Consider the following 25,427-nt stretch of genomic DNA (forward strand, 5'->3'; position numbering starts at 1 on the left):
GCATACTAAGTTGTCTGCGCGTGTGTGTGTGTATGAAGGTAGACTGGTCTCCCTGGAGACGCCAGTGCGGCTGCTGCATCCACTGTAAGAAACATCAAAAGGCAGAGGTGTGTGTGTGTGTGTGTGTGTGTGAGTGTGTGTGTGTTGCACGCCGCTGACCGTGCATGAGAGAGCGCCGATTTCGAAAATCCAACACGTCTTTTCCCGCGAGGGAAAAAAGAGATGGTGAAAGACAAAGTTTGCGGGGAAAGGAGGCGGAGCCTGGGAACCCTGATCCCCTGGTTGCCGCCGGCAACAGATCCTCCTTATTGATAAGCCCCGCCTCCTCCGGCCCCCCCGACCCCTCGCATCACATCGTTCTCACATTAATTATTGCAACTGCTTCTCGAACACATACATGCTCGCACAAGGCTGTGCATGTGTGTGTGTGTGTGTGTGTGTGTGTGTGTGTGTAGCCTGAAGCGTGCCTGGAGGCGTCTCGGTTCCAAGCTGAGACTTTTGAGCCAAAATGGCGTCCGGTGTCTTCCCACGGTTTCCCACAATCCTTTGCGCATCGAAGATCATAACAAGGCGTGGCCTCGTGTGTGTGTGTGTGTGTGTGTGTGTGTGTGTGTGTGTGTGTGTGTGTGTGTGTGTGTGTGTGTGTGTGTGTGTAGCTTGAAGCGTGTGCCTCAAGGCGTCTCGGTTCCAAGCTGAGACTTTTGAGCCAAAATGGCGTCCGGCTTCTTCCCACAGTTTTGCGTGTTGAAGATCATGACAAGGCGGGGCCTCTTGTGTGTGTGTATATGTGCGTGTGTGTGTGTGTGTGTGTGTGTGTGTGTGTGTACGTGTGTGTGCGCCCCCCCATGACTTCACCTCCACCCTTCCCAGTGTGTGACAGTGTGTGTGTGTGTGTGTGTGTGTTTCGGGTCAAAACGTCAGAATCTTAAAAGCTAGTAAATGTATTTTTTGATTCTGTCACTCACAGCTTCTCTCTCTCTCTTCCTCCTCATCCATCTTTTCTTCCCTTCCTTCACTCCTCCCTCTTTCTCCCTCCATCCCTCCATCCCTCCATCCCTCCATCCCTCCATCCCTCCTCCAGGGAGTTTGGCTGGAGGGATCCTGAGCTTCCAGAGGTGATCCAGATGTTGCAGCATCAGTTCCCGTCGGTTCAGTCCAACGCCGCCGCCTACCTGCAGCACCTCTGCTTCGGGGACAACAAGATCAAGTCTGAGGTGTGTGTGTGTGTGTGTGTGTGTGTGTGGTGAAAATGGAAACAAAAAATCTATATTTTGAGATGATAATTATCTTGCATCTTCCAATTAAAATGAAAATAAAATCCTCAGAAGGAGGCGAGGGTTTGGAGTCTGGTCAGAAAATCAATGTTTTTATTATTTCATGAAAAAAAAAAAAAAATTTTTTATTTTTATAGATGATTCAATGATAACAATAATAATAATAATTTTCAAAGACGTTGTTTTGTTTCCATTACCGGAATTTACGATGAATTTAGATGAGCATTTAAGTCATAAAAAAGGAATAATAAATAAATCACTCATTTCAAAAATATAGGTTATAAATAATAGTGGGATCAATTAAAATTAAATCAACAAGATCCAACAAAACAGAGTTTATACCAGAGTGTTTTTCTGTTGTATAAAATGAAACAGCATATAATTATCAAAAATAAAAAATTACAATTTTAGTAAACATTGAAAACAACAAACATCAAAAACTACCAACAAACATCAAAAAGGTAAACATCAAACACAAAAAAACATCAAAAAGGTAACATCAAACACAACAAATATCAGAAAGTGAAACATCAAATACAACAAACATCTGAAAGACAAAAATAAAACAATAAAACATCAGAAACTACCAATGAAAATCAAACATACAAACATCAGAAAGGCAAACATAAATAACAACAAACATCAGAAACACAACACTTAAAAAAGACAACCATCAAACACAACAAACATAATAAAAACAATGAACATCAGAAACAACATCAAAAAATCAAAAACAAACGTCAAACACAACAAACATAAATAACAACAAACATCAGAAAGAGAAAACATCAAAAAGACAACCATCAAACATATAAAACAATGAACCTCAGAAACAACAAAAAAAATCCAAAACAACAAACATCAGAAAGGCAAACATAAAAAAAGAAATAAACATCAATGACAAACATCAGAAACAAGCCAAATCAACACAAAAGAAATTGAAGGTCATTTAAAAATACAAACTTCATCAGAGGAGGTTTGAGATTCAGGCTGGGCCATGCATTCAGGACACGTCCTAAGGATCCCCTTCACACACACACACACACACACACACACACACACACACACACACACACACACACACCCCGGGGGCGGCGGCACCAGCTCCACATCAGGCCACATTAACTCCTCATTACGTTCACTTAACCCTCCTCGTTCACCGTCCGGGAGACGTCGCTCCTGCATGTCAGCTTCATTTTATTCACACACACACACACACACACACACACACACACACACACACACCGAAGGTCCCTAAACAGCGCCATTAAACCGCGGTTAGCGTTAGCTTTGACGCCGAACGTGAATAGCTTTATAACTGGGAGGCGTGATTGACGGGCCGGGACTCAAAGACGATTCATCCGCCGATTGAATAATTGATCGACGGTTTTAGTTAATTCATCACAGGAAAATAAAACCGTTTCCCGGATATTTAGACACGTTGAATTCATTAAAAGGACGTTTAAAAAAAACAACAAAATCGATCGCCACCAGGGGGCGCCGCAACTCAACGCTTTTATTGATCTCCAGGAAGAAAGGTCAAAGGTCACAGGCAGGAAAGCGATTGGATTGGATGTAGGTCAAAGGTCAGGGTTGTTGTCGCTGTGAAGGGACTTGAGCTCCGAGGGGTCAAAGGTCAACCCTTTTTCCTGTAAATCTGACTTCCTGTTTATGGTTTCGTCACGTGAAGAAACTTATCCGCAAGCTTCCCCCTCCTGCTTCCCCTTCCTGCTTTCACTTCCTGTTTCCCCTTCCTGCTTCTACTTCCTGCTTCCCCTTCCTGCTTCCACTTCCCGCTTTCACTTCCTGCTTCCCCTTCCTGCTTCCCCTTCCTGCTTCCACTTCCTGTTTCCCCTTCCTGCTTCTACTTCCTGCTTCCCCTTCCTGCTTCCACTTCCCGCTTTCACTTCCTGCTTCCCCTTCCTGCTTCCCCCTCCTGCTTCCCTTTCCTGCTTCCACTTCCTGCTTCCCCTTCCTGCTTCCACTTCCTGCTTCCCCTTCCTGCTTCCACTTCCCACTTCCCCTTCCTGCTTCCACTTCCTGCTTCCCCTTCCTGTTCCACTTCCCACTTCCCCTTCCTGCTTCCACTTCCTGCTTCCCCTTCCTGCTTCCACTTCCTGCTTCCCCTTCCTGCTTCCACTTCCTGCTTCCCCTTCCTGGTTCCACTTCCTGCTTCCCCTTCCTGTTCCACTTCCCACTTCCCCTTCCTGCTTCTACTTCCTGCTTCCCCTTCCTGCTTCCACTTCCTGCTTCCACTTCCTGCTTCCACTTCCCCTTCCTGCTTCCCCTTCCTGCTTCCACTTCCTGCTTCCCCTTCCTGCTTCCACTCCCTGCTTCCACTTCCTGCTTCCCCTTCCCGCTTCCTCCCCCCAGATCCGGCGGCAGGGCGGCATCCAGCTGCTGGTGGACCTCCTGGACCACCGGATGACGGACGTTCACCGCAGCGCGTGCGGCGCCCTGAGGAACCTGGTGTACGGCAAAGCTAACGACGACAACAAGATCGCCCTGAAGAACTGCGGCGGCATCCCGGCGCTGGTGAGGCTGCTCAGGAAGACCACCGACGTGGAGATACGGGAGCTGCTCACAGGTACACCTGCTCTGACCTGGGAGGGATGGAGGGATGGATGATGATGCTGGTGTGCAAGTAGAACTTTGAATGATGTGATCAGGAACCGCGTTTTCATAAACAATGAGTGGATCTTCTGAAGAAACATGAGTAGAACCTCTCACGGAACAAGGGTGGATCCTCTGAAGGAGCAAGAGTGGAACCTCCAAAGGAACATGAGTAAATTTGCTGAAGGAACATGAGTGGATCTTCTGAAGGAACATGAACGGATCTTCTGAAGGAACTTGTTGGATCCTCTCTAGGAACCTTGTTTGAACCTCTGAAGGAGCAAGAGTGGATCTTCTGAAAAAACATGAGCTGATCTTCTGAAGAAACATGAGTAGAACCTCTCAAGGAACAAGAGTGGAACCTCCACAGGAACATGAGTAAATTTGCTGAAGGACCAAGAGTGGATCTTCTGAAGGAACTTTTTGGATCCTCTCTCGGAACCTTGTTTGAACCCCTAAAGGAACATGACTGGAACCTCAGAAGGAGCAAGAGTGAATCTTCTGTAGGAACATGAGTGGATCATCTGAAGGAGCAAAAGCGGATCTTCTGAAGGAACTTGTTGGATCTTCTCTAGGAACCTGGTTTGAACTGAACTTCTGTAGGAACGTGACAACATGAGTGGAACCTCTGACCTCTGAAGGTCCACAGGTGGATGCACTCGGCCTGTTCTGGCAGATGGATCTGGTTCCACGATCTCCAAGAGCAGAGAAGAATCCACACACACACACACACACACACACACACACACACACACACACAGACAAACACACACACCAGGTTTGTCATCAAGCGTCCAATCAGGAGACGGGATGAGGAAAACAAGTTTTTTGTCAGCCAATCGTGAGCAAGTCCTGGACCTCCTGAGGATGCTAATGTTGACAACCCCACTCCATACACACACACACACACACACACACACACACACACGGGCGTCAGCGACAAGACGGTTGACACTGTTCTGCAGCTCCTGATTGGCTGCCATAAAGGGGCGACATTATTGCCTGGCGACATTATTATGGGATGTCTCAGCCGAACCATGTGGGCTCTGTAGCAACCAGCTTCCTGTTTATGAGCGCAAACTTCCTGTTTACGACCCGAAGCGCAAACCTCCCGTGGATTTTCACAGCAACAGGTCAAAACCAAGGTGAAAGGTGTGTGTGTGTGTGTGTGTGTGTGTGTGTGTGTGTTGTGTGTGTGTGTGTGTGTGAATCCATCGTGAATGCTAGCCGCTGGCCTGACCCAGAGGAAATAATGCCGTACGTCTCCTTTTTGTCCCCATCTGAGGCCATCTTGTAGTTATCACACACACACACACACACACACACACACACACTCCCATCCTCCTCGCCCTCAGAATCGCCTCCCGCCAGCGTTTTGAATCAGGATCTCAGCGGGACGGTGAAAACCAACCGAGGCCCGTCTCCATGGTTACCAAAAGCAAGCTGCAGAGTCGGACCCGGGGTTTAGCGTTAGCGTTAGCGCTCCACACTTAAATTGGTTTATCTGAAGAACCGGAGGAGATGGAGAGACGGGAACGGGACCGACCCCCATGTTATCTCAGGCGGGCTTTCCAACGCCGCCGCTCCCGAGCTGCTCGGACCTTCGGTCGGAGAGTTAGGATCAGGGTCGGGGTTCGGATCGGGGTTAGCGTCAGGGTAAATGTGGGCTTTACGTTTTAACCGTGACCAACTTTGAGCTCCGTGAACGAATCCATCGACGCTGTTTTCAAAGAACGTAACAAAAAACAATCATGGTTCGTGATAAGGTCATGGAAGGGGGTTGTGATAAAAAACAACCTTTAGGATACGCATGTCCAACGTCCGGCCTGCGGGCCAAATCCCGCCCGTAGTCCCATTTCAATTTTTTATTGTCATAAAATCAATATTAAAATCTAATTGGGTCCGGCTGCTCATTTTTTTTGTATTTCATATTTTTGATAAGAGTTTAAAATTGAAATAATGATAAACACTACATTTCTCCTTTTTAATAAGGAGTAAAACAAGGATTCATACGTTTTCTACTTCTGAATAATATCACATTTTGAATTTAGAAGTTCATAATGAGCCTTTAATAGTGAATAATATATAATGTTTCAATTTTTTTTTTTTTTTTTCCTCATTTTATTCGGTAATTTGATTGTGGTAAAACCTTTGGATTTGTGTAATAACATGAAAAGTATGACAATGGCGTGAAATTTTCACATTTTTACCAAATATGCCAAAGGTTTGGCCTCCCCTGGTTTAGAAGATCAGGTTAAAGCTTCAGGGTCAGGATGAGGGAAGCCAGATTCCGATGGGTTTAGAAAAGAGGGAAAGAAAAAGATCAATCCTGAGCTGCTCGTCCTGATTCCAGGGTGTTCATTTATTCATCCCTCGTTTATTTATCTTTAATTTCGTCGTGACCGTAGTCGAATAGCGGATGTCAGACAAAGATGGGAGCCAGGAGGACAGAACCTGAGGGTGAGGAGGGACGGAGGGATGAAAGAGGAGGAGGATGAAGGTGTGTGAAGACCAAAAAAAAAAAAAAAAAAAACAAAGTCCTGGGAGACGGACAGCGGCTCGCTAGGTTTTCATTTCCCTCCGCCGTCACCTCCTGCTGCCACTCATGATGTAAGGCTGAGGCAATTAACCCCCTTCATCTGGCTCACACACACACACACTGCACACACACACACACACACACACACACACCCCACACGTGTTTCAGATGAGAGATAAAAACCCTCTTCCTCTCACCTCCGGGAGATGATGTCATACTCGGCTCAGACCGATCCATTCCAGGCGGCGGGAGAAAATAAGATGATCAGGGTTTTTTTTTTGTTTGTTTTTAGTTTTTTTTTTTTACTTTCACGACATCGTCCCTCCGACGTGCCGTCATCTTTGTGGTATGACATCATATCTCAAACCTGACAACATGCGTGAGGCATATCTGGGGATAAAACCCCAGATATGACATCATACCTCAGGCATGATGGTGTCATCCGTATGACGTGACAGTATCTATTGGAAATGACATCATCTGTCGGATGTGATATCACACTTTGGCCATGATGTCATACTTAAGCATGACATCACACTTCAGACATGACATGACGTTATCTGTCGGATATGACATCACACGTTGGCCATGATGTCATACTTAAGCATGACATCATTCCTCAGACATACCTCAGGTATGGCATAATTCCACGGATTTTACATACCTCTGGCATGACATTATTCCTTGCACATGAGGTCATACTTTGGGCATGACATCATACCTCTTACATGACATCATCCTTATGACATGACAACATCTGTGGGAAGTAACATCATCCCTCAGACGTGACATTGTGCCCCGGAAGTTATCTGTCGGATGAAGTTATCTGTCGGATATGACATCACGCGTTTGCCATGATGTCATACTTAAGCACGACATCATTCCTCAGACATACTTCAGGTATGGCATAATTCCACAGATGTTAAATACCTCGGAGATGACATCATTTCTTGGACAAGATGTCATACTTTGGGCATGACATCATTTCTTGGACGTGATGTCATACTTCAAGCATGACGTTGCTCCTGAGACATATTGTCATCCGTATGACATGACAACATCTGTGGGAAGTGACATCATCCCTTAGACATGACATTGTGTGCCGAACATGACGTTATCTGTCGGATATGACATCACGTGTTGGCAATGGTGTCATACCTCAGGTATGGCATAATTCCTTTCACATGATGTTATACTTTGGACATGACATCATTTCTTGGACATGATGTCATACTTTGGGCATGACATCATACCTCTTACATGACATTACAACATCTGTGGGAAGTGACATCATCCCTCAGACGTGACATTGTGAGCCGAACATGAAGTTATCTGTCGGACATGACATCATCCGTTGGCCATGATGTCACACTTCGGGCATGACATCATTCCTCAGTATTCCTCAGAAACAATTTGTCAATAATGTCAGCTGACCTTTTGACTTTCAATTATGTGGATTCAGGTCACTTTAATGCAAATTCCTTAACATTTATATAACCAGAATGACAGAAGGCGATGTGTTTGCTGGACGTGCAAACAGGAAGTGACATCGGACGCCGGGTTTGTCAGCGGCGACGGCGGCGCTCGTTAGCGTCACCGAGGGCGACGGCGGTAATTGAGAGAGTCCGTAAACTCATGCCGGCACCGACGTGGACGCCGCGCGTCCGGACAGCTGACGCGATTAGGACTGATTCCTAGACACACACTCACACACACACACACACACACACACACACACACATGCAGGGATTCTCAAAAAACCAACAGGTTAATTACTGGGCTGCTGTTCAGCCGAGAGTGAACAACATGGTAGTTAAGAAACAATGCCTTATTACAAACACACACACACATAACACACACACACACACACTCATATAGTCGCGTGCGCTCGCCACCAATCTTGTTGACCTTCGCTTCATCGAGTGTCAGCCTCTAATCTGCGCCGTGTTTTCATATAATTACATGTTTACGCCTCTCCGACGTTCGCTCCTGCTCCTATCTGCTCTCATCTGTCCTTCCCCTTTATGGCCGTAATTACAGCGGCGGTAATGGCAAAATCTATCCTTAGGTGTGTGTGTGTGTGTGTGTGTGTGTGTGTGAGTGTGTGTGTGGGGGAGGTGATGAAAAGAAGCAATTTATGTGTTTCGCCGCCAGCCGAGGCCTGGCAGATATGCTTGTTCTCAGATGTTCTCCGCTGGTTTTGTTCACCAGAGGTTTGGCCTTGGGTTAGCCGGGGGTCAAAGGTCGCGGCGGGCTAGCCGCGTCCAGGTGGTGCAGTTATCAGTCAGTCTTTTGAATGGAGTGGTGTTGTTACTTCCTGTATCTTTACGTTCACACTTCCTGTCACCTGACTCCTGTCCTTCCTGTCTCCTTCCTTCCTGTCTCCTTGCATCCTGTCCTTCCTGTCCCCTTCCTTCCTTCCTCCTTGCTACCTGACACCTTGCCTTCCCATCTAATGCATCCTTTCCTTCCTGTCTCATTTTCTTCCTTCCTTCCTGCCTCCTTTTTGTCCTTTCCTCCTGTCCTTGCATCCTTCCTTCCTGTCTCCTTGCATCCTTCCTGTCACCTGAATCCTGTCCTTCCTGTCTCCTTGCAACCTTTCCTTCCTGTCTCCTTCCTTCCTGTCGTTCCTGTCTCCTTGCATCTTTCCTGTCTCCTTGCATCCTTCCTTCCTGTCTCCTTGCATCCTTCCTGTCACCTGAATCCTGTCCTTCCTGTCTCCTTGCATCCTTCCTTCCTGTCTCCTTCCTTCCTGTCCTTCCTGTCTCCTTGCATCCTTCCTTCTTGTCTTCTTGCAACCTTCCTTCCTGTCTCCTTCCTTCCTTCCTTCCTGTCTCCTTGCATCCTTCCTTCCTGTCTCCTTGCAACCTTCCTTCCTGTCTCCTTCCTTCCTTCCTTCCTGTCTCCTTGCATCCTTCCTTCCTGTCTCCTTGCAACCTTCCTTCCTGTCTCCTTCCTTCCTTCCTTCCTGTCTCCTTGCATCCTTCCTTCCTGTCTCCTTGCAACCTTCCTTCCTGTCTCCTTCCTTCCTGTCCTTCCTGTCTCCTTGCATCCTTTCCTTCCTGTCTCCTTGCAACCTTCCTTCCTGTCTCCTTCCTTCCTGTCCTTCCTGTCTCCTTGCATCCTTTCCTTCCTGTCTCCTGACTCCTGTCCTTCCTGTCTCCTTGCATCCTTTCCTTCCTGTCTCCTTGCATCCTTTCCTTCCTGTCTCCTGACTCCTGTCCTTCCTGTGTTCCTCTGCAGGTGTTCTGTGGAACTTGTCTTCATGTGACGCCCTGAAGATGCCGATCATCCAGGACGCCCTGGCCGTGCTGACCAACGCGGTGATCATCCCCCACTCTGGGTGGGACACGTCCCCCCACACCCAGGAGGACCGCAAGCTGCACCTCCACTCCTCGCAGGTCCTCCGCAACGCCACGGGCTGCCTGCGGTGAGCTCGCCGTCCGGGCCGGAGGAACCCTGGGGAGCGACGCAAAACATCATTCACCGATCACTGAATAGCATGCTACATGCTACAGGGGTTAGCTGAAGTGGCTAGCTACAGCTAGGTGCTACTGGCACTGTGTACATGGGCTAGGTGCATGTGCTAGCTACAGGCGCTTGTTCCATTTATTGATTATATATGCTAGCCGCAGCTGCTAGTTACATGTGATTAATACAGACATCAGCTATAAGCGCTAGCTAAAGGGGCTACCTTCAGGTGTTTGGCACTGCTTACATTTTCCAGCTAAGGGCGCTTAATACAGGTACAAGATTCATGTGCTAGCCACAGGTGCTAGCTGCGTGTGAGCGTTATAGAAACCTGTCAGCTACAGATGCCAGCCATAGCTACGGCTCTAGCTATAGGTTTTAGCTTCACGCGCTAGCTGAAGGGGCTACCTGTACACATTGGCTACATGCACAGGTAGTAGTTTGCTACTACTAACAGTTGCTAGCTACAGGCGCTTGTTTCAGATAATGATTATATGTGCTAGCCACAGCTGCTAGTTACATGTGATCGCTGCTGATATTACCTCTTCCCGCTAGCTAAAGGGGCTACCTACAGGTGTTTGGCACTGCTTACATTTGCCGGCTAAGGGTGCTTGATACAGGTACAAGATGTATGTGCTAGTTACATTTGTGGGTTATAGAAACACATGTAAGCTATAGCTATGCCAGCTATAGCTACAGTTCTAGCTATAAGTTCTAGCTACAGGCACTAGCTATAGGTTCTTGCTTCAGGTGCTAGCTGAAGGGGCTATATGTATGTGTTTGCTGCAGGCACTACCTACAGATGTTAGCTACAGGTGCCAGAAACATATGCAAGCTACAGGTGTCGGCTACGGCGAGCATTACAGGCGGTAGATTCCAGCTTCAGGAGCAGGATGAAGGGGATGCAACACCTATTTGCTACAAGCATTACTTATGTGTCCATGTGCTAGCTACAGGTGCTAGTTATGCGGGCTTGCCACAGGTGCTAATTACATGTGAAGGCTACAGGTTCTAGTTACAGATGCAGGCAATAGTTACAGGTGGTAGCTTGAGGTACAAGCTACAAGCGTGAGCGATAGGTTCTAGCTATAAGTTCTAGCTTTGCGCGCTAGCTATACGGGGCTACCTATGGGTGTTTGCTACAGGCACTACTTTCATATGATAACCTCAGTTGCTTGAAACAGATACAAGCTACATGTGCTAGAAACATATGCAAGCCACAGATGCTACCGCTGTAGATGCTATCGCTACAGGCGCTAGCTAAAGGGGCTAGCTTCAGGTGCTAGTTGCATGTGAGGATGATATGCGTTAGCGACGGGTGGATTTAGCTTTTAGCTTCGCCGCCGCCGTTTCCTTTCTCTCTTCCAGAGACGGGAAACGGACGACGGCGGAGACGATTTCCAACATGAAAATCAACAGGATGATTCTGGAAATCCAAACAAAAACATAAGTTATTGATTATTGAATGATATGTTAGCGTCTCCTTGCGTGCACGGCGTGCACGTGCCGGCTGAAGGTCGGCAGCGAGGCCTGAATCCGAGGAGGAAGCAGGAAAATGAAGCCATATTTTTAGTCCTAAGTGTCAGACCAGCTGCACCGTCTGCGCCGCGTGTGTGTGTGCGTGCACGCCGCTGTGCACGGGAACGAGTGTGTTTCAGTCACGCTAATAATAACATCCCGTGCGTGTGTGTGTGTGTGTGTGTGTGTGTGTGCGCAGCCTCCGTTTCGCTCTCCATTTTCTAAAATTCAATAACGCCGCTCTGCAGCTCTGATAGCTTTTATAATTCTATTCTCTAAATGCTCCCCACTATTTCATCTCCAGGAATCCATCATAATATTGTTTCGTCATTGTGGCATTCTGCGACAAAGGTGCACACACACACACAAACACACACACACACACACACACACACACACACACACACACACCGCCTTCATTTCACACTGCCCTGTTCTTTTAAGTATTAACGTAGCGACCAAGATTCAGTTTATTGGATTGTTTTCTTTGAAAGGGCCATAGAAACCACTGAGTTACAAACACACACACACACACACACACACACACACACGTGACCTATGACCCCTGACACCAGACTGCCACTTGACATTTTCCAAACGAAGCAGCGAAAGTTGAGTGGTCAGAGCGGCTGCACTTCCACGTCTCTCTGGTTCTACGTACGTGTGTGTGTGTGTGTGTGTGTGTGTGTGTGTGTGTGTGTGTGTGTGTGTGTGTGTGTGTGTGTGTGTGTGTGTGTGTGTGTGTGTGTCTCACCTGCAAACACAGACACGCCGCCGGCTAACGGAGCCCTTAGCTGCTCCGGCTCATCTGCGTGAAATGCTCGCGCGCGGCTCCCCGCTAACGGGTGTTTAGCTGTCCGCCGATGTGTGTGTGTGTGTGTGTGTGTGTGTGTGTGTGTGTGTGTGTGCACGCGCGTTGCAGCGTATAGCTTTGCGCGGATCAGCTGCCGAAGCTCGGCGGGCTAATTCATCTTTCTCACGGCTCGTTAGGGAATGCTGGGAGTCTGATTAAAGATGGAATATTTCATGGCGGGTTTGCGATATCGCCGGCCACCTGCTCTCCCCCTCCATTATTTTTCTCATTTTCTCTCCCTCTCTCTCGCCGCCGCCCGTCGGCTCGGCCCACTTTGTTCCCTCGCTCTCTTTTTCTTCTCCGTCCATCACATTACCGGCCCCTTCATCCCTCCCTCCGTCTGCCGCCGCTCACTCGCTCACATGTTGAATGGCGCCAAACTAACACCGGACTTAATCCAATAATGGGAGGGAGGCGGTGGGAACCTGAGTGTGTGTCTGAGAGTGTGTGTGTGTGTGTGTGTCTGAGAGTGTGTTTTTTTTTTTGGGGAGTAAACATCGTCTGAGTTTTCCGGAAAAGCGTCCAGATGGAAACTCAAAGCTGTTGTCTGTTCTTGAGTCGGCGGCCATTTTTGTTTTTCGACCGCTCGCCGCGTGTCGTGCGGCGGCGTCTCGCCGACGAGGGTGGAGGTTTCCTCGTTTCCGAAAGGGACGAGCGAACGTTCGTCCGGCTCGACGCGAGGAAACGACGTGTGTTTCGGCGCCGAAGCGGCCGGGTCGATGGAGGATGCGGAGGGAAAAAAAGAAAAAAAAAAAGAAATGTGACTCATGGTGGCTCGGTGTCGGAGCGACACGGCGGCCGTCGGCGTCTTCGCGCCGGTTTTAATAGTCTGACATTTAAAGGCCTTCGCGTTCAGGTTAGCTGCTCCTGTGTCTCACACACACACACACACACACACATACACGGAGACTTGACGTCACGTTAAAGTTTACCCTGTTACTTTGCAACTTCTTGCATTTGTGCGTGAAACTGTTCAGGTTTTAATGCATTAATGAGGTGTGTGTGTGTGTGTGTGTGTGTGTGTGTGTGTGTGTGTGAACAGGAATGTGAGTTCAGCAGGAGAGGAGGCCCGCAGGAGGATGAGGGAGTGTGAGGGCCTGACAGACGCTCTGCTTTACGTCATCCAGACCGCTCTGGGGAGCAGCGAGATTGACAGCAAGGTAGAAACCACACACACACACACACACACACACACACACACACACACACACACACAGACGTCAACCCGTGTAAATCCGGCAAACAGAAACAAAATAATCATAGTAAAACCTGGGGAAAACAACCTTTATGATATCAAATAATATTGAACTAATCTGTGTGTTTACAGCGTGTGTGTGTTTGCAGTGTGTGTGTGTGTGTGTTTGCAGTGTGTGTGTGTGTGTGTGTGTACAGGTGTACAAGCGCTACACCTCCCCAGAAAGGAGATCCACAGGCGTGTAAACATGTGCTTTTACGGCGATTACCGGCTGTGTTTTACTTTTTAGCATAAATCTGCATAAAGCGGACGGAGCTGTGTTTTATCCCAACGCTTCGGTTTCCAGACGCCGTCCCGAAAGTCGCGGCGTTGGAAACGCAAAGGACGAGCTTTGAAGCTCGGCGTCCTCCTCCTCCTCCTCCTCCTCCTCCTCCTCCTCCTCCTCCTCCTCCTCCTCCTCCTCCTCCTCCTCCTCCCTGCTCGCCGCGTTGCCGCCGCTCTCTGCGGATGATTAGCGAAGGAGGTCGCGCTTCAAAAGGAAAAGATAAAACAACTAAACATATGTAGATTATTTCTCTTAAATGGTGATATGTGCGTTGGGTGTGTGTGCGTTGGGTGTGTGTGTGTTGGGTGTGTGTGTGTTGGGTGTGTGTGTGTTGCGTGTCGTCGCCGGGTCTGTCGTGATTTTTGGGAGGTGTGTCTGATTCAGACGCAAGGACTCTCGGGAGGAGATTTAAAGGGGTTATTTTACGAGGGAGGTGAATGGAGGGCTGGCGGGGCCCGGGGCCGGTCTGGGGTCCCGACTTGGAGGTCTGAGGAACCAGGAAGTGGCGAGGAAATGGACTTCTGGAGCCAAGAAGTGGCATCAAAGCCTGGAAACAGGAAGTGGCGAGGAAAGATGTCGACCTCTGGAACCAGGAAGTGGCGTCGACCTCTGGAACCAGGAAGTGGCGAGGAAAAGGTCGACCTCTGGAACCAGGAAGTGGCGTCGACCCCCGGAACCAGGAAGTAGCGTCGACTTCTGGAACCAGGAAGTGGCGAGGAAAAGGACGACCCCTGGAACCAGGAAGTGGCGTCGACCTCTGGAACCAGGAAGTGGCGAGGAAAAGGTCGACCCCTGGAACCAGGAAGTGGCGTCGACCCCCGGAACCAGGAAGTAGCGTCGACTTCTGGAACCAGGAAGTGGCGAGGAAAAGGACGACCCCTGGAACCAGGAAGTGGCGTCGACCTCTGGAACCAGGAAGTGGCGACTAGAGGCATCGACCTCTGGAACCAGGAAGTGGCGAGGAAAAGGACTTTTCCTGGAACCAGGAAGTGGCGAGGAAAAGGTCGACCCCTGGAACCAGGAAGTGGCGAGGAAAAAGTCGACCTCTGGAACCAGGAAGTTGCGAGGAGAGGCATCGACCTCTGGAACCAAGAAGTGGCGAGGAAAAGGTCGACCCCTGGAACCAGGAAGTGGCGTCGACCCCTGGAACCAGGAAGTAGCGTCGACTTCTGGAACCAGGAAGTGGCGAGGAAAAGGACGACTCCTGGAACCAGGAAGTGGCGAGGAAAAGGACGACCTCTGGAACCAGGAAGTGGCGAGGAAAAGGACGACCCCTGGAACCAGGAAGTGGCATCGACCTCTGGAACCAGGAAGTGGCGACTAGAGGCATCGACCTCTGGAACCAGGAAGTGGCGGGGAAAAGGACGACTCCTGGAACCAGGAAGTGGCGTCGACCTCTGGAACCAGGAAGTGGCGAGGAGCGGCATCAACCACCGTCACCAGGAAGTGGTGCCCCTGAACAGAAGCCGCAGCGGCTAAAAATAAGTAAATAAATATATGTGTGCATTTCAAGGCTGCACTCGCGAGCAGGAAGTTCCAGAAGAATGTGGACATTTAGAAGAACTGGAAGGCGGCAGATGGAGGCGGAAGAAATGAACCTTTGAATCCCCAATGCTGGCTTATAGACACATACACTTTGTGCTATTACACCATTTCTACTTTTAAGTAAATATAAAAAAAACAAACTTTTATCAGCAAAATAAAAAAAAACAAAAATATTACAATTGAACTCCCACAGTTGGTAATGCAGAAGTTACTATCAGTAATATGTACTTGAAGTATAAACCGTACTGCAGGTTTACTGTCATTTCTGGACTATAAGGCGCACCTGAATATAAGCCGCACCCGCTAAAAATAACAAAATAAACATATGTGTCCATATATATCGTGTTTATAAGCTGCAGGTTTCCACGTTGTAACACCAGATATTATATAACACCACAAAAACATTTTTTTAAATATTTTTAATTAAATACATGCCGGCAACAACCGCAAATACATACTGAAATGTTTTGGCGGTGTGAAGTTTGTTAGCTCCAAAAAAATCCCCAAATTAGCCACATCTTTTTTTATGCGGCAGCGTTCAAAGCGTGAGGAAAAAGTAGTCGCTTAGCATGACAACATTTTGTGAAATTACAGAATTTTCTCATGCAGGGCTTATTTGAGGTACTCCAAGTACAATAATGCAGTAGTACTCTTATATAGCGTCATAAACAGAGTATTTCGTGTAGTTTATGTAGCAGCAAAGCTAATTAAATAGCAATGTGATGCTAATAGTGTGAGTATTGTAGAAAGTACAAAAAATCCCTGGAAAGATATTGAGAAGTACTTTTTGTACCACTGAGTACCTCCAAAGTACTACAACGAAAGTTTAAAGATCACATTTTTGCAAACGATACTGCAAAAAGTACTGCAACCCCTTTTCTTAAAATCAATACATTATCAGAAAAAGTATTATTATCTATAATCAATCTATAATCTCTACTATCCAATCAAAAACATCAGATTACCTGAAGAATATAAATATCTAAAAATTATATTAAACGTCGTCTGCGTGAGACACTGGGATTACTATTTATACAAATACAAGGATATATATTTTTAAGTCCTTTTAAGTGTGTGTGTGTGTGTGTGTGTGTGTGTGTGTGTGTGTCGTTCTTGTCTGAATGTGCGTATATGTATGTACGCCAGCCTCTGGTAAATACGTATGTAGTCGTGTTACCGGCGTGTGTGTGTCACTCTGTGTGTGTGTGAGTGTGTGTGTGTGTGTGTGTGTGTGTGAGCGCCTCTTCACAAGAAGATGTGAAGTTTTTAATCCTCAGAAATCCCTCTCCAGATCAAAGCCTGCAACTGTTGACTGCAGAGCCACTCACAACAATGAGATTAGCATTCGCGTGCACATACGCGCATGTGTGTGTGCGTGAGTGTGTGTGTGTGTGTGTGCGTCTTCACTCCTTTGCACCCACCGACTCCATGTGTGTGTGTTTGCTTTGATGTAACATATATGAACCCTGCGTGTGCGTGAGAGTGTATCCTGATTTTTTAGCGTTTGTTTATCCGTCTGCCATCTGTCCCTCCTTCATCTCCTCCTCCTCTTCTTCTTCTTCTTCTTCTTCCTCCTCCTCCTCGCCGTCAGACGGTGGAGAACTGTGTGTGCATCCTGAGGAACCTGTCGTACCGCCTGGCGGCGGAGACGTCTCACACCCAGCAGGGCGGGTCGGAGGAGCTGGACGGCCTGCTGTGCGACGCCGGCGGGAAGGACGCCGAGAGCTCCGGCTGCTGGGGCAAGAAGAAGAAGAAGAAGAAGGGGCACGACCAGGTGAGGGAGCTTCACCTCCCTTCCCAGATGCCCCCGGCAACAGGCTTATTATGGGATGGTTTGAATTTGTAGCGCTCGGTACTCAGTTGAAGGAATGTTGAAGCCGCAAGGAGCTGCGGGATTGCTAACCGGGACGTGCTAACCAGGAAGTAGCTGTTTTCATGGATCCCGCGTTAGCGTTTTTTTTTTTTTATCATAACGTGATAAATTAACCTCTGGTCCCCTCGTGAGGATGTGGGTTTCTTAGCTTTAGCTAGCTCCGCGGGCTCAAACGCCAAGGAGCCGTCGCTGTGTTCCTCAGAGGAACGAAGCATTAGCTGATGCTAGCACAGACAGCTAGCCCAGCTCCGTGAAAGCTAGTGTTAGCTTCTTCCGCTAATATCCGGTGTTGCCGTTCAAGGAGCGTTTCATCGGTCGGCATGCTTCCCTTTTTTCGCTAGCTTCCCCCCCCCGCTAGCTCCCCCTTCTCTCCGCTTTGCCCGGAGCTGTTCTCAAAATCCAACGAATCGTCAAAGAGTCGAGATTCGTTCGAGGAGATCCACGGACGGGCCAAAACTGCGGCCGTAACCCGCCTCCGACCGCCTGTTGACTTTCCTTCCAGTTTAGCGGCGTTTGCTAGGATCACCCGCCGTTCACACTAGCTCGAGTTAATCCGCCGGGTTATTATTCATGAGCGCGCCGCCGCTTGCATTTGGTATTCATGAGGTCGGCGGCCGAGTTGTTTTCCACATCAGCCGCCGACTCACGCCGCACGGCATGGATTATTTAAGGCGGCGCCGACAGGAAGAGACGACTCATTAGCACGAGTTGCGCATCCGCCGCCGTCCTAGTTTGGTGCTTCCTTTTTTCTTTTTCCCTCCGAAAACTCCATCCCGTTCCGAATCAGATGAGCCTCAACCTTTGTCGGAATGCGCCAAAGGTCGCGGAAAATAGGGGCGGTATTAGCATAACCAGATGAGGTTTGCCGCGCCACCTCCTCCATTAGCGGCGCTCGGCGGTTGGCAGAAACCAAACTGTTGCTCCAGAGGAGGCTCAGCACTTGTCATGCTAATTAGCTAATTAGCTTAGCATCAGGTGGAGGAGCGTTAACCTTCGATGGATGGAACGCACCAAAGCTCCCTGAAAATAGGGGGATATTAGCATAGCCAGATAAGCTCCCCCTGCTTGCTAAGCCTAGTTTGACGGCTACCTGCGCACCCCAAACAAAAAAAACAAAAAACAACAACTTCCTGGTTCTCTCCATTCCGGGTTTGTCCATCTGCTCCCCCCTCGCCAATAGCGGCGCTCTCTCAGATTCAAGGGGGTTGGCAGAAACCAAAATGTTGCTCCAGAGGAGGCTCAGCGCTCTCGTGATGCTAATTAGCAATCAGCTTAGCATCAGGTGGAGGAGCCTCAACCTTCGATGTACTTTTCTTCTTGTTTTCGCGCCTTCTCACGAGCCTTAGCATTGGATGGAACGCACCAAAGCTCTCTGAAAATAGGGGGGTATTAGCATAGCCAGATAAGCTCCACCTGCTTGCTAAGCCTGGTTTGACAGCTACCTGCGCGCCCCAAACAAAAAAAAAAAAACAACTTCCTGGTTCTCTCCATTCCGGGTTTGTCCATCTGCTCCCCCCTCGCCAATAGCGTCGCTCTCTTTGATTCAAGACGGTTGGCAGAAACCAAAATGTTGCTCCAGAGGAGGCTCAGCGCTCTTGTCATGCTAATTAGCAATCAGCCTAGCATTATGATCAAGTGGAGGACTTCTTTTTTCTTCTTCTTCTTCTTTTCGTGACGCCAGGGGTTCGAGGGGCCCGACGCCATCCGGTAGATGAATCGCTAATTAGCCTAGCATACCACCCCCCCCCCTTTACTTTGTCTGATTCCTTTAAGAAGGCGATCCGTTGGCTTCCACTGCATTTTTTTTGGTTTTTGCACGCCTCCTAGCCCGAGCTAGCTCAACCCAAACCCCCAGGATGAAGATGTTTTTATTTTTTTTTCACGGAACGGGGTTATAAAAGTCTCCACTCCAACACAGCTGCAGCTGATTACCCCCGGAGGAGCGATCGGCGAGCTCCTTGGCGAGGGGCAAATCTCTGCCGCCCGCCGCCGGGGTAATTAGAGGAGAGGAAGAGGAGGCGTGAAGGATCTGTTGATTGAGACGGGATACGACAACGGCGAAGTGGAGGAAGTCAAGGTGACACGGAGGAAGCGGCGGGATAAAGGAAGGGGAGCGAAGCGAGGAAGAGGCGGCGTTCGGTCCATTGTGTCGGCAAAATCGCAGACCCTGATGTCATCCCGGATTACGTCATGCTCGGCGGAGCGAGGGGAGGAGCGGACGCCGGAAATCCGCACAAAGACGGCGAAGGAGGGATTATAATCCAGTCCGAGGGGCGGCAGCGTCACACACACACACACACACACACACAGGAAGTGCGAGGAAATTGTGATTTTTACGGCCGGCGTAATAACCCACTTATGTTTTCACTGTGTCTATTAAGTCCTCCCCTTAGTTACTGTTGCTAAGGAGCTGAGGCTGTTTACACTGCATGTCACATGTGACCGTTCGGTGTGAACAGGACGTGTAGCGTCTGAAAACACACACACACACTCAAAAATGGCATTCCCGCTGTGATAACACGCTAATGTTTCTTTTTTTTTCCTATTGGAAAAGCTAACTGCTAAGCTAGGTTAGCCCAATACTAGTTAGCCCAATACTAGGTTAGCCCCTAGCCCAATAGGTTAGCCCAGTTTCGCTGTTACCTAGACGCAGATGCTCATGGCAGACCTGAGCATTATGGGATGGCAGGTGTCCCCATGGCAACTCTGTCAGAGTAGGCAGCAGTTGCGGCCTTGTACGGCGCGGCACACAGAGGATAGCGTTTAGCTTTTGCGTCACGTAGAAGCTGTTAGCTCGTCAGCGGTCTTGTAACCAGAGCTTTATGAGACGGCCGGTGTCGCCATGGCAACTCTCAGAGTATGTGGCAGTTGGTGACTCCTCCAATATAGTGCAAGGCTATTTAAAGTTAGCAATGTAGCTTTGCTAGCGCTGGAGATAGCTGTCAGGTGATGAAACGGTGCAATCGTGTGGATATTAGAAGTGACTTCTTCTTCTCGCCTCCCCCCACAACCCGCTAGAAGAAGAGGAACCCGTAATCGAAGCCGAGGAGGGCCAAGGACGACGCTCTCAGGCGCCGTCACGGCTCGTTGCTGTAGTTGACGGACGCGTTGCCATAGAGACTGCAGGTCCGCTTTGCACGTCCGTCCTTCTTATTGAGTTACAAACAAGACGGTTGTCTGAACCGGCGGGGGATCGGTGGATTAGCCGCTCCGAGTGACGGATGTCGAAATATCTGACACTGCTGAGTCGTTCCGGCAAGCTTAGCTGGTTAGCTGCTCGTGGCCCAGAGAGGAAAGCTAGCACGCACTGTATGAAAGGGTTTGGCTAAAGGAAACACCACAACGGCGCATGTAGAGCATCGGTGTCAAACGTACGGCCCGCGGGCCAGTATCGGCCCGCCAGGGGGGCCAAACCAGCCCGTGGAATAAATCTACAATTTGAAAACTACCTTTTTAGAATAAAAATGCAGTTCCTATATTGTTTGCTAGCTGTGCGCTGTTACAGCCCACGTTAGCAGGTGGCAGCCCTGCGGCTATTTTTTTTATTAGAAATGTTCCTGCTTTTCCGTTTGGCCCCGACCTCCTCATCGACAAGATGTTGTCAAAAAAGAGAAAAGTTGACATCGAGTGTCAGATTTTTCCCCCCAAAAACGGACCTCTTCTTATTTGTTCCTTGAGGCGAATAAGATACTTGTATGCTTTGTTACTTCGAGGTAATTGCGCTATGATTTTACTGGTCCGGCCCCCCGGGACATCAAATTAGGCCCCCGGTAAAAAATAACACCTCTGATGTAGACAGTGTGTGTGTGTGTGTGTGTGTGTCGCGCACCATGTTCCACACAGGCGATTTAGCTTTTAGCACAGCGTGTACTTTAAGCCGTAACTCTTTTGGGCACAGGGGACGCTTGGCGAGCCCCCGGCACTCGGAGAACGTCGGCGTTCAACAATCACAGAACAGATCGGACCTCTTGACGGGCGTCACAGCGATCGGTAAAGTTCCCGTATTTCGTGAAAAGACCGCGCGAATCCCAGAGGAGCGTCAGGAAATGGATGGCGGTTAGCTTGCGGTGACCTCCCTCCCTCGCCAAATGAATGTTTACTTTTAACGCGCCCACTCATCACGGCGAGAAATCAGCCTGGAACGGGAAATCCGCGCCCCTCCTTAAAAGTGGTGTCTCCGTCCCCCGGCAGTGGGACGGCGTGGGTCCCTTCCCGGACCTGGCGGAGCCCCCGAAAGGCATCCAGATGCTGTGGCACCCCAGCATCGTCAAGCCCTACCTCACGCTGCTGTCCGAGTGCTCCAACCCCGACACCCTGGAGGGAGCGGCGGGGGCGCTGCAGAACCTGGCGGCCGGGAGCTGGAAGGTACCAACGTCGTGACGGGGCGGGGGTAGAAAAGGAATCTGGAGACGTGGTGTAAAATGTGAGAAACAGCGCCTTCTAGTGGTCGTCATTTGGCGGCCGCTTGAGAAAAAAACCTTTGGTACAGATAATATCTGGATTAGCTAAAAAATGTTTTTTTGATTTTTATTTTTTTTTTTACTGTTTATACAATTTCCTACTATTATTTGTTATTGTTATGTTTTACTTGAAACTCTGCCACAACAGTTTCCTTCGGGATAAATAAAGTTGTTCTCATTCTCATTTAGCACGATTAGCATTCATAAGCTAACATTAGCATGGGAATAAGAATAATTCTTATTCTTAATATTCTTAATTCTTAAGAATAATTCTTATTCTTACTCTAACCTTCCCATGCTAATGGGTACGAATTATTAATGAATAATTCTTATTCTTATTCTAACCTTCTCATGCTAATGTTAGCTTATGAATGCTAATCGTGCTAAATGAGAATGAGAATGAGATGAGAACAACTTTATTTATTCCGAAGGAAATTGTTGTGCCAGAGTTTCAAACAAAAACATAACAGTAATATATAATAGTAGGAAGGAGGAAAAATAAGAAATATAATGAAATATAAATTGTCTTAACTGTTAACTACAAAGATTTGAAGATTCCCTGCGGCTGAGGGAAGAGGAAATTAAAAATTTGAATTAAATTGATCATTCCTCACTGTGATTTCCCCCGCTGGATGATATCAGTGACTTTCATGAAGCTAATGCTAACGTTAGCAGCGGCTAATTGTAAAGCAGTTGCCAAGCTGATATTTAAAAACAAATGATTGTAATTACAAAACAAACGAAGAGGAGGTGAGCGTCCCCGCCACGCCCCGCCCTTCCGATTGGATTAAAAATAATATCCGCCGCGGAGATTCGAGCAGCCGCTGGGTGTTTTTATTTTATTTTCCTTAACACGCCATCCTTTACACCTCGGCGTCGTCCCTTCCGTGCTTTGTAACCTTTAGCCGCCGTCCCACATCCTGACAAATGGCCTTTTCCGCGAGCCGACGCCGCGGAGAGGAGAGGATAACGAGCGCCGGGCTTCGGCTCGGCTCATTTCACCGCCCAAAAAAAAAAAAAAAAAAAAAAAAAATCCCATCACGAGCGTCTCCATGACGACAAGAGAATCGTATCCTCTCAGGAACGTTTGCCGTGAGCGCGCTTAAACTGACATCTATGTCTATGTGTGTGATGACCTTTGACCCCCCCAGTGGTCGGTGTACATCCGGGCGGCGGTGCGGAAGGAGAAGGGCCTCCCGATCCTGGTGGAGCTGCTGAGGATAGACAACGACCGCGTGGTGTGCGCCGTGGCGACCGCCCTGAGGAACATGGCGCTGGACATCAGGAACAAGGAGCTGATCGGTGCGTTCTTCTTCTTCTTCTTCTTGAGGGAAACCTGATGATTTAACACATAATCGTAGCAAAGGTTTTCTCCGTGTCGAACATGATGAACATCGTGGTTGAAGCTGTGCTACTGTAGGATTTTTTTTTTTTGTAAAAATATTGCCTGAAAAATCTTTTACGAAATGTATTTTTAAGCATCTGCAAATAAATCAAAATCTGCAAAACAACTAAAAAAAAAAAAAAAAGAGAGAGAAAATGCATTTCAAGTTATAGTAAAATTGTATGAAAATTTTTTTTTTGAAAATTTTTGAGATTATTTTAATATTTAAGATTTGGCAAATTTTGGAATTTGAAAAAAATTGTTTGAAATTTTTCCATGACATACATTTTTAACCCTTGTGGGTCAGAAGTGACCCACTACCATGTTTAGCTGGTAGTGGGTCACCTTAACCTATTGTTTTCCAACTTGAAATTTTATGACTTTTCCTAAAGAGACCCCATAATTAGAAAAAGTGATACTTCTTTTTTCTTTATGTTTCCATGTGGGCTGTACACCACTCGGGTACAAAGATTGTCTTATGGGTCATTTTTGACCCGTAGGACAAGGGGAGTAAATACGAATCTTCAAAAATCTTCAAAAATTACTTTTCAATCCCAAATGCAAAGATTTTTTTTTTTTTGTGGTAAAAAAAAGAAACTCTGGAAGAAATATTTCTAAAAATGTCACCAAAAATTCAAGTAAAGCTTCACATATCCTAGAAAAGAAGACAGAAAGAAATTCATTAAAAATAAAAATAAAAGAAATTAACTATTCAGAAATATGTGTAAAACGTGTATTTTATTATTCTGGTTATTCTGTAAAAAGATGTGTATTGGTAAAAGAGAGCAAAAAAGGCCTCAAGATCCCGCCACTATTTTCCAAAATATAAATAAAATGAGAATTTATCTAAAAAAATATTTAAACTATTTGACAGTATTTTATGGAAAATCACCCAAATACACAAAAAAGATTCAAGATTTAAAAAAAAAATGCCTTTATATTTTCACGAAATCTACCAAATCTGCAAAATTCAAACCCCGCAGATCATCCAAAAAAACAAGAAATCATTACAATTTAGAGTAAAATTATTAATAATTATTATTGTTATCTCCTGAAAAAAAGGCAAGAAATGATTTGAAAATCTTTTGAAGATTCCTCAAATGTTGGCATTCAAAAAATAAAACTTGAATATTTTAAAAAAAAATCTGCAAAAAATTACTTTTGAATCCCAAATACAATTAGTGATTTTTTTTTGTTTAAATTGTAAAAAAAAAAGAAACTCCTGAAGAAATATTTTTAAAAACTGCTTGTAGATTCATCAGATTTTGGAATTCAAAAACCTTTAGTGAATGTTTAAAAAAAAAACAATCTCAGTGTCATGTAATTGTTTTATAAATTATAAAAAAGAAATGGAATCTGGAAGAAATATCCTAAAAGAAAAACTCTCAAATAAAAGACATAAAATATGAAGTAAAAACTTCATAGAAAACATGAGCAAGAAATTTATTATTAAAAAAAAAGTTAAATGAATATTCTGAAAAAATATGTCAAAATTATTTGGAAAGTTGACAACCAGCACTTTTGAAATAATGTGAAAAATATTTGAATGATGTAAAAATAATCCTCAGGTTCCTGCTGTTATTACTTTTCAAAAATAAAATAAAAATTGAGATATGTATCTACAAAATATTCTGCTTGACAATATTTGAGAAAAAAAAAAACTGTGACTTTTGCCAGAAAAATATGCAAGAATCTGATCAGAAAATCACCATCATGAACTCCAGAAGAAATATTCCTGAAAAAATGAAGAAAAACCTGATGAGAATTTCATAAAAAATATGAAGCAAAAATCAATGAATTTTCTGAAAAAATGTATGAAATATTCAGAAATCTACAAAATTGAAGATCCTCAAGAGAGCAAAATAACGACAAGAAATTAATTTTGATTCGCGGTTAAATTATAGGAAAACAATCAAGAAATCTTCAGAAAAAAATTGCAAGAAGTTCTTTGACTTTAATATTTTCAACAAAATATGAAAAAAATATGCCAAAAAAATCTATAAAAAAGTACATAAAATATGAAGTAAAAGCTTTCAGCAAGAAATAAATTGAAAAAACAAATCCCCCCAAAAAATGAAATGATTTTTTTTTTTTTTTTTTAAATGTGTAAAAAATATTTGGAAAATTGACAACCAGTGGTTTTTGAAATAATGTGAAAAATCTTTGAAAGATGTGAAAAAAAAAAAATCTGAAAAATGACAAAACATCTACATACAATTCAGTGAAAGATCAAATGAGGATTCCGGAAAAGCTGCCGTCACTACTTTTCAAAAAAAAAAAATAAAAAAAAAATGAAATATATGTCTACAAAATATTCAAACTGCTTGAAAATATTTGAGAAGAAAAAAAAAAACGGAAACTTTTTTCTGATAAATTT

The 25,427-nt window shown here is 46.4% G+C and overlaps 1 protein-coding gene across 9 annotated transcripts in view; it reads left to right on the plus strand.

Moving 5' to 3' along the window:
* ctnnd2b (catenin (cadherin-associated protein), delta 2b) overlaps nucleotides 1-25,427 on the plus strand; it is a 120,459-nt gene that overhangs the window by 83,668 nt on the left and 11,364 nt on the right. For all 9 annotated transcript variants that reach the window (XM_086171861.1, XM_086171864.1, XM_086171866.1 and 6 more), the window contains 7 exons: nucleotides 1,082-1,214; nucleotides 3,648-3,861; nucleotides 9,670-9,856; nucleotides 13,311-13,428; nucleotides 16,925-17,107; nucleotides 21,398-21,571; nucleotides 22,818-22,968. In XM_086171861.1, coding sequence (XP_086027987.1) covers nucleotides 1,082-1,214; nucleotides 3,648-3,861; nucleotides 9,670-9,856; nucleotides 13,311-13,428; nucleotides 16,925-17,107; nucleotides 21,398-21,571; nucleotides 22,818-22,968 — 1,160 coding nt within the window. The remainder of the gene's footprint in view (nucleotides 1-1,081; nucleotides 1,215-3,647; nucleotides 3,862-9,669; nucleotides 9,857-13,310; nucleotides 13,429-16,924; nucleotides 17,108-21,397; nucleotides 21,572-22,817; nucleotides 22,969-25,427) is intronic.

This window comes from Fistularia commersonii, chromosome 25, assembly GCF_037954325.1.
Source record: "Fistularia commersonii isolate RoL2024-O1a breed Wild chromosome 25, RoL_Fcom_v1.0, whole genome shotgun sequence".
In the NCBI taxonomy this organism is placed as follows: domain Eukaryota; kingdom Metazoa; phylum Chordata; class Actinopteri; order Syngnathiformes; family Fistulariidae; genus Fistularia; species Fistularia commersonii.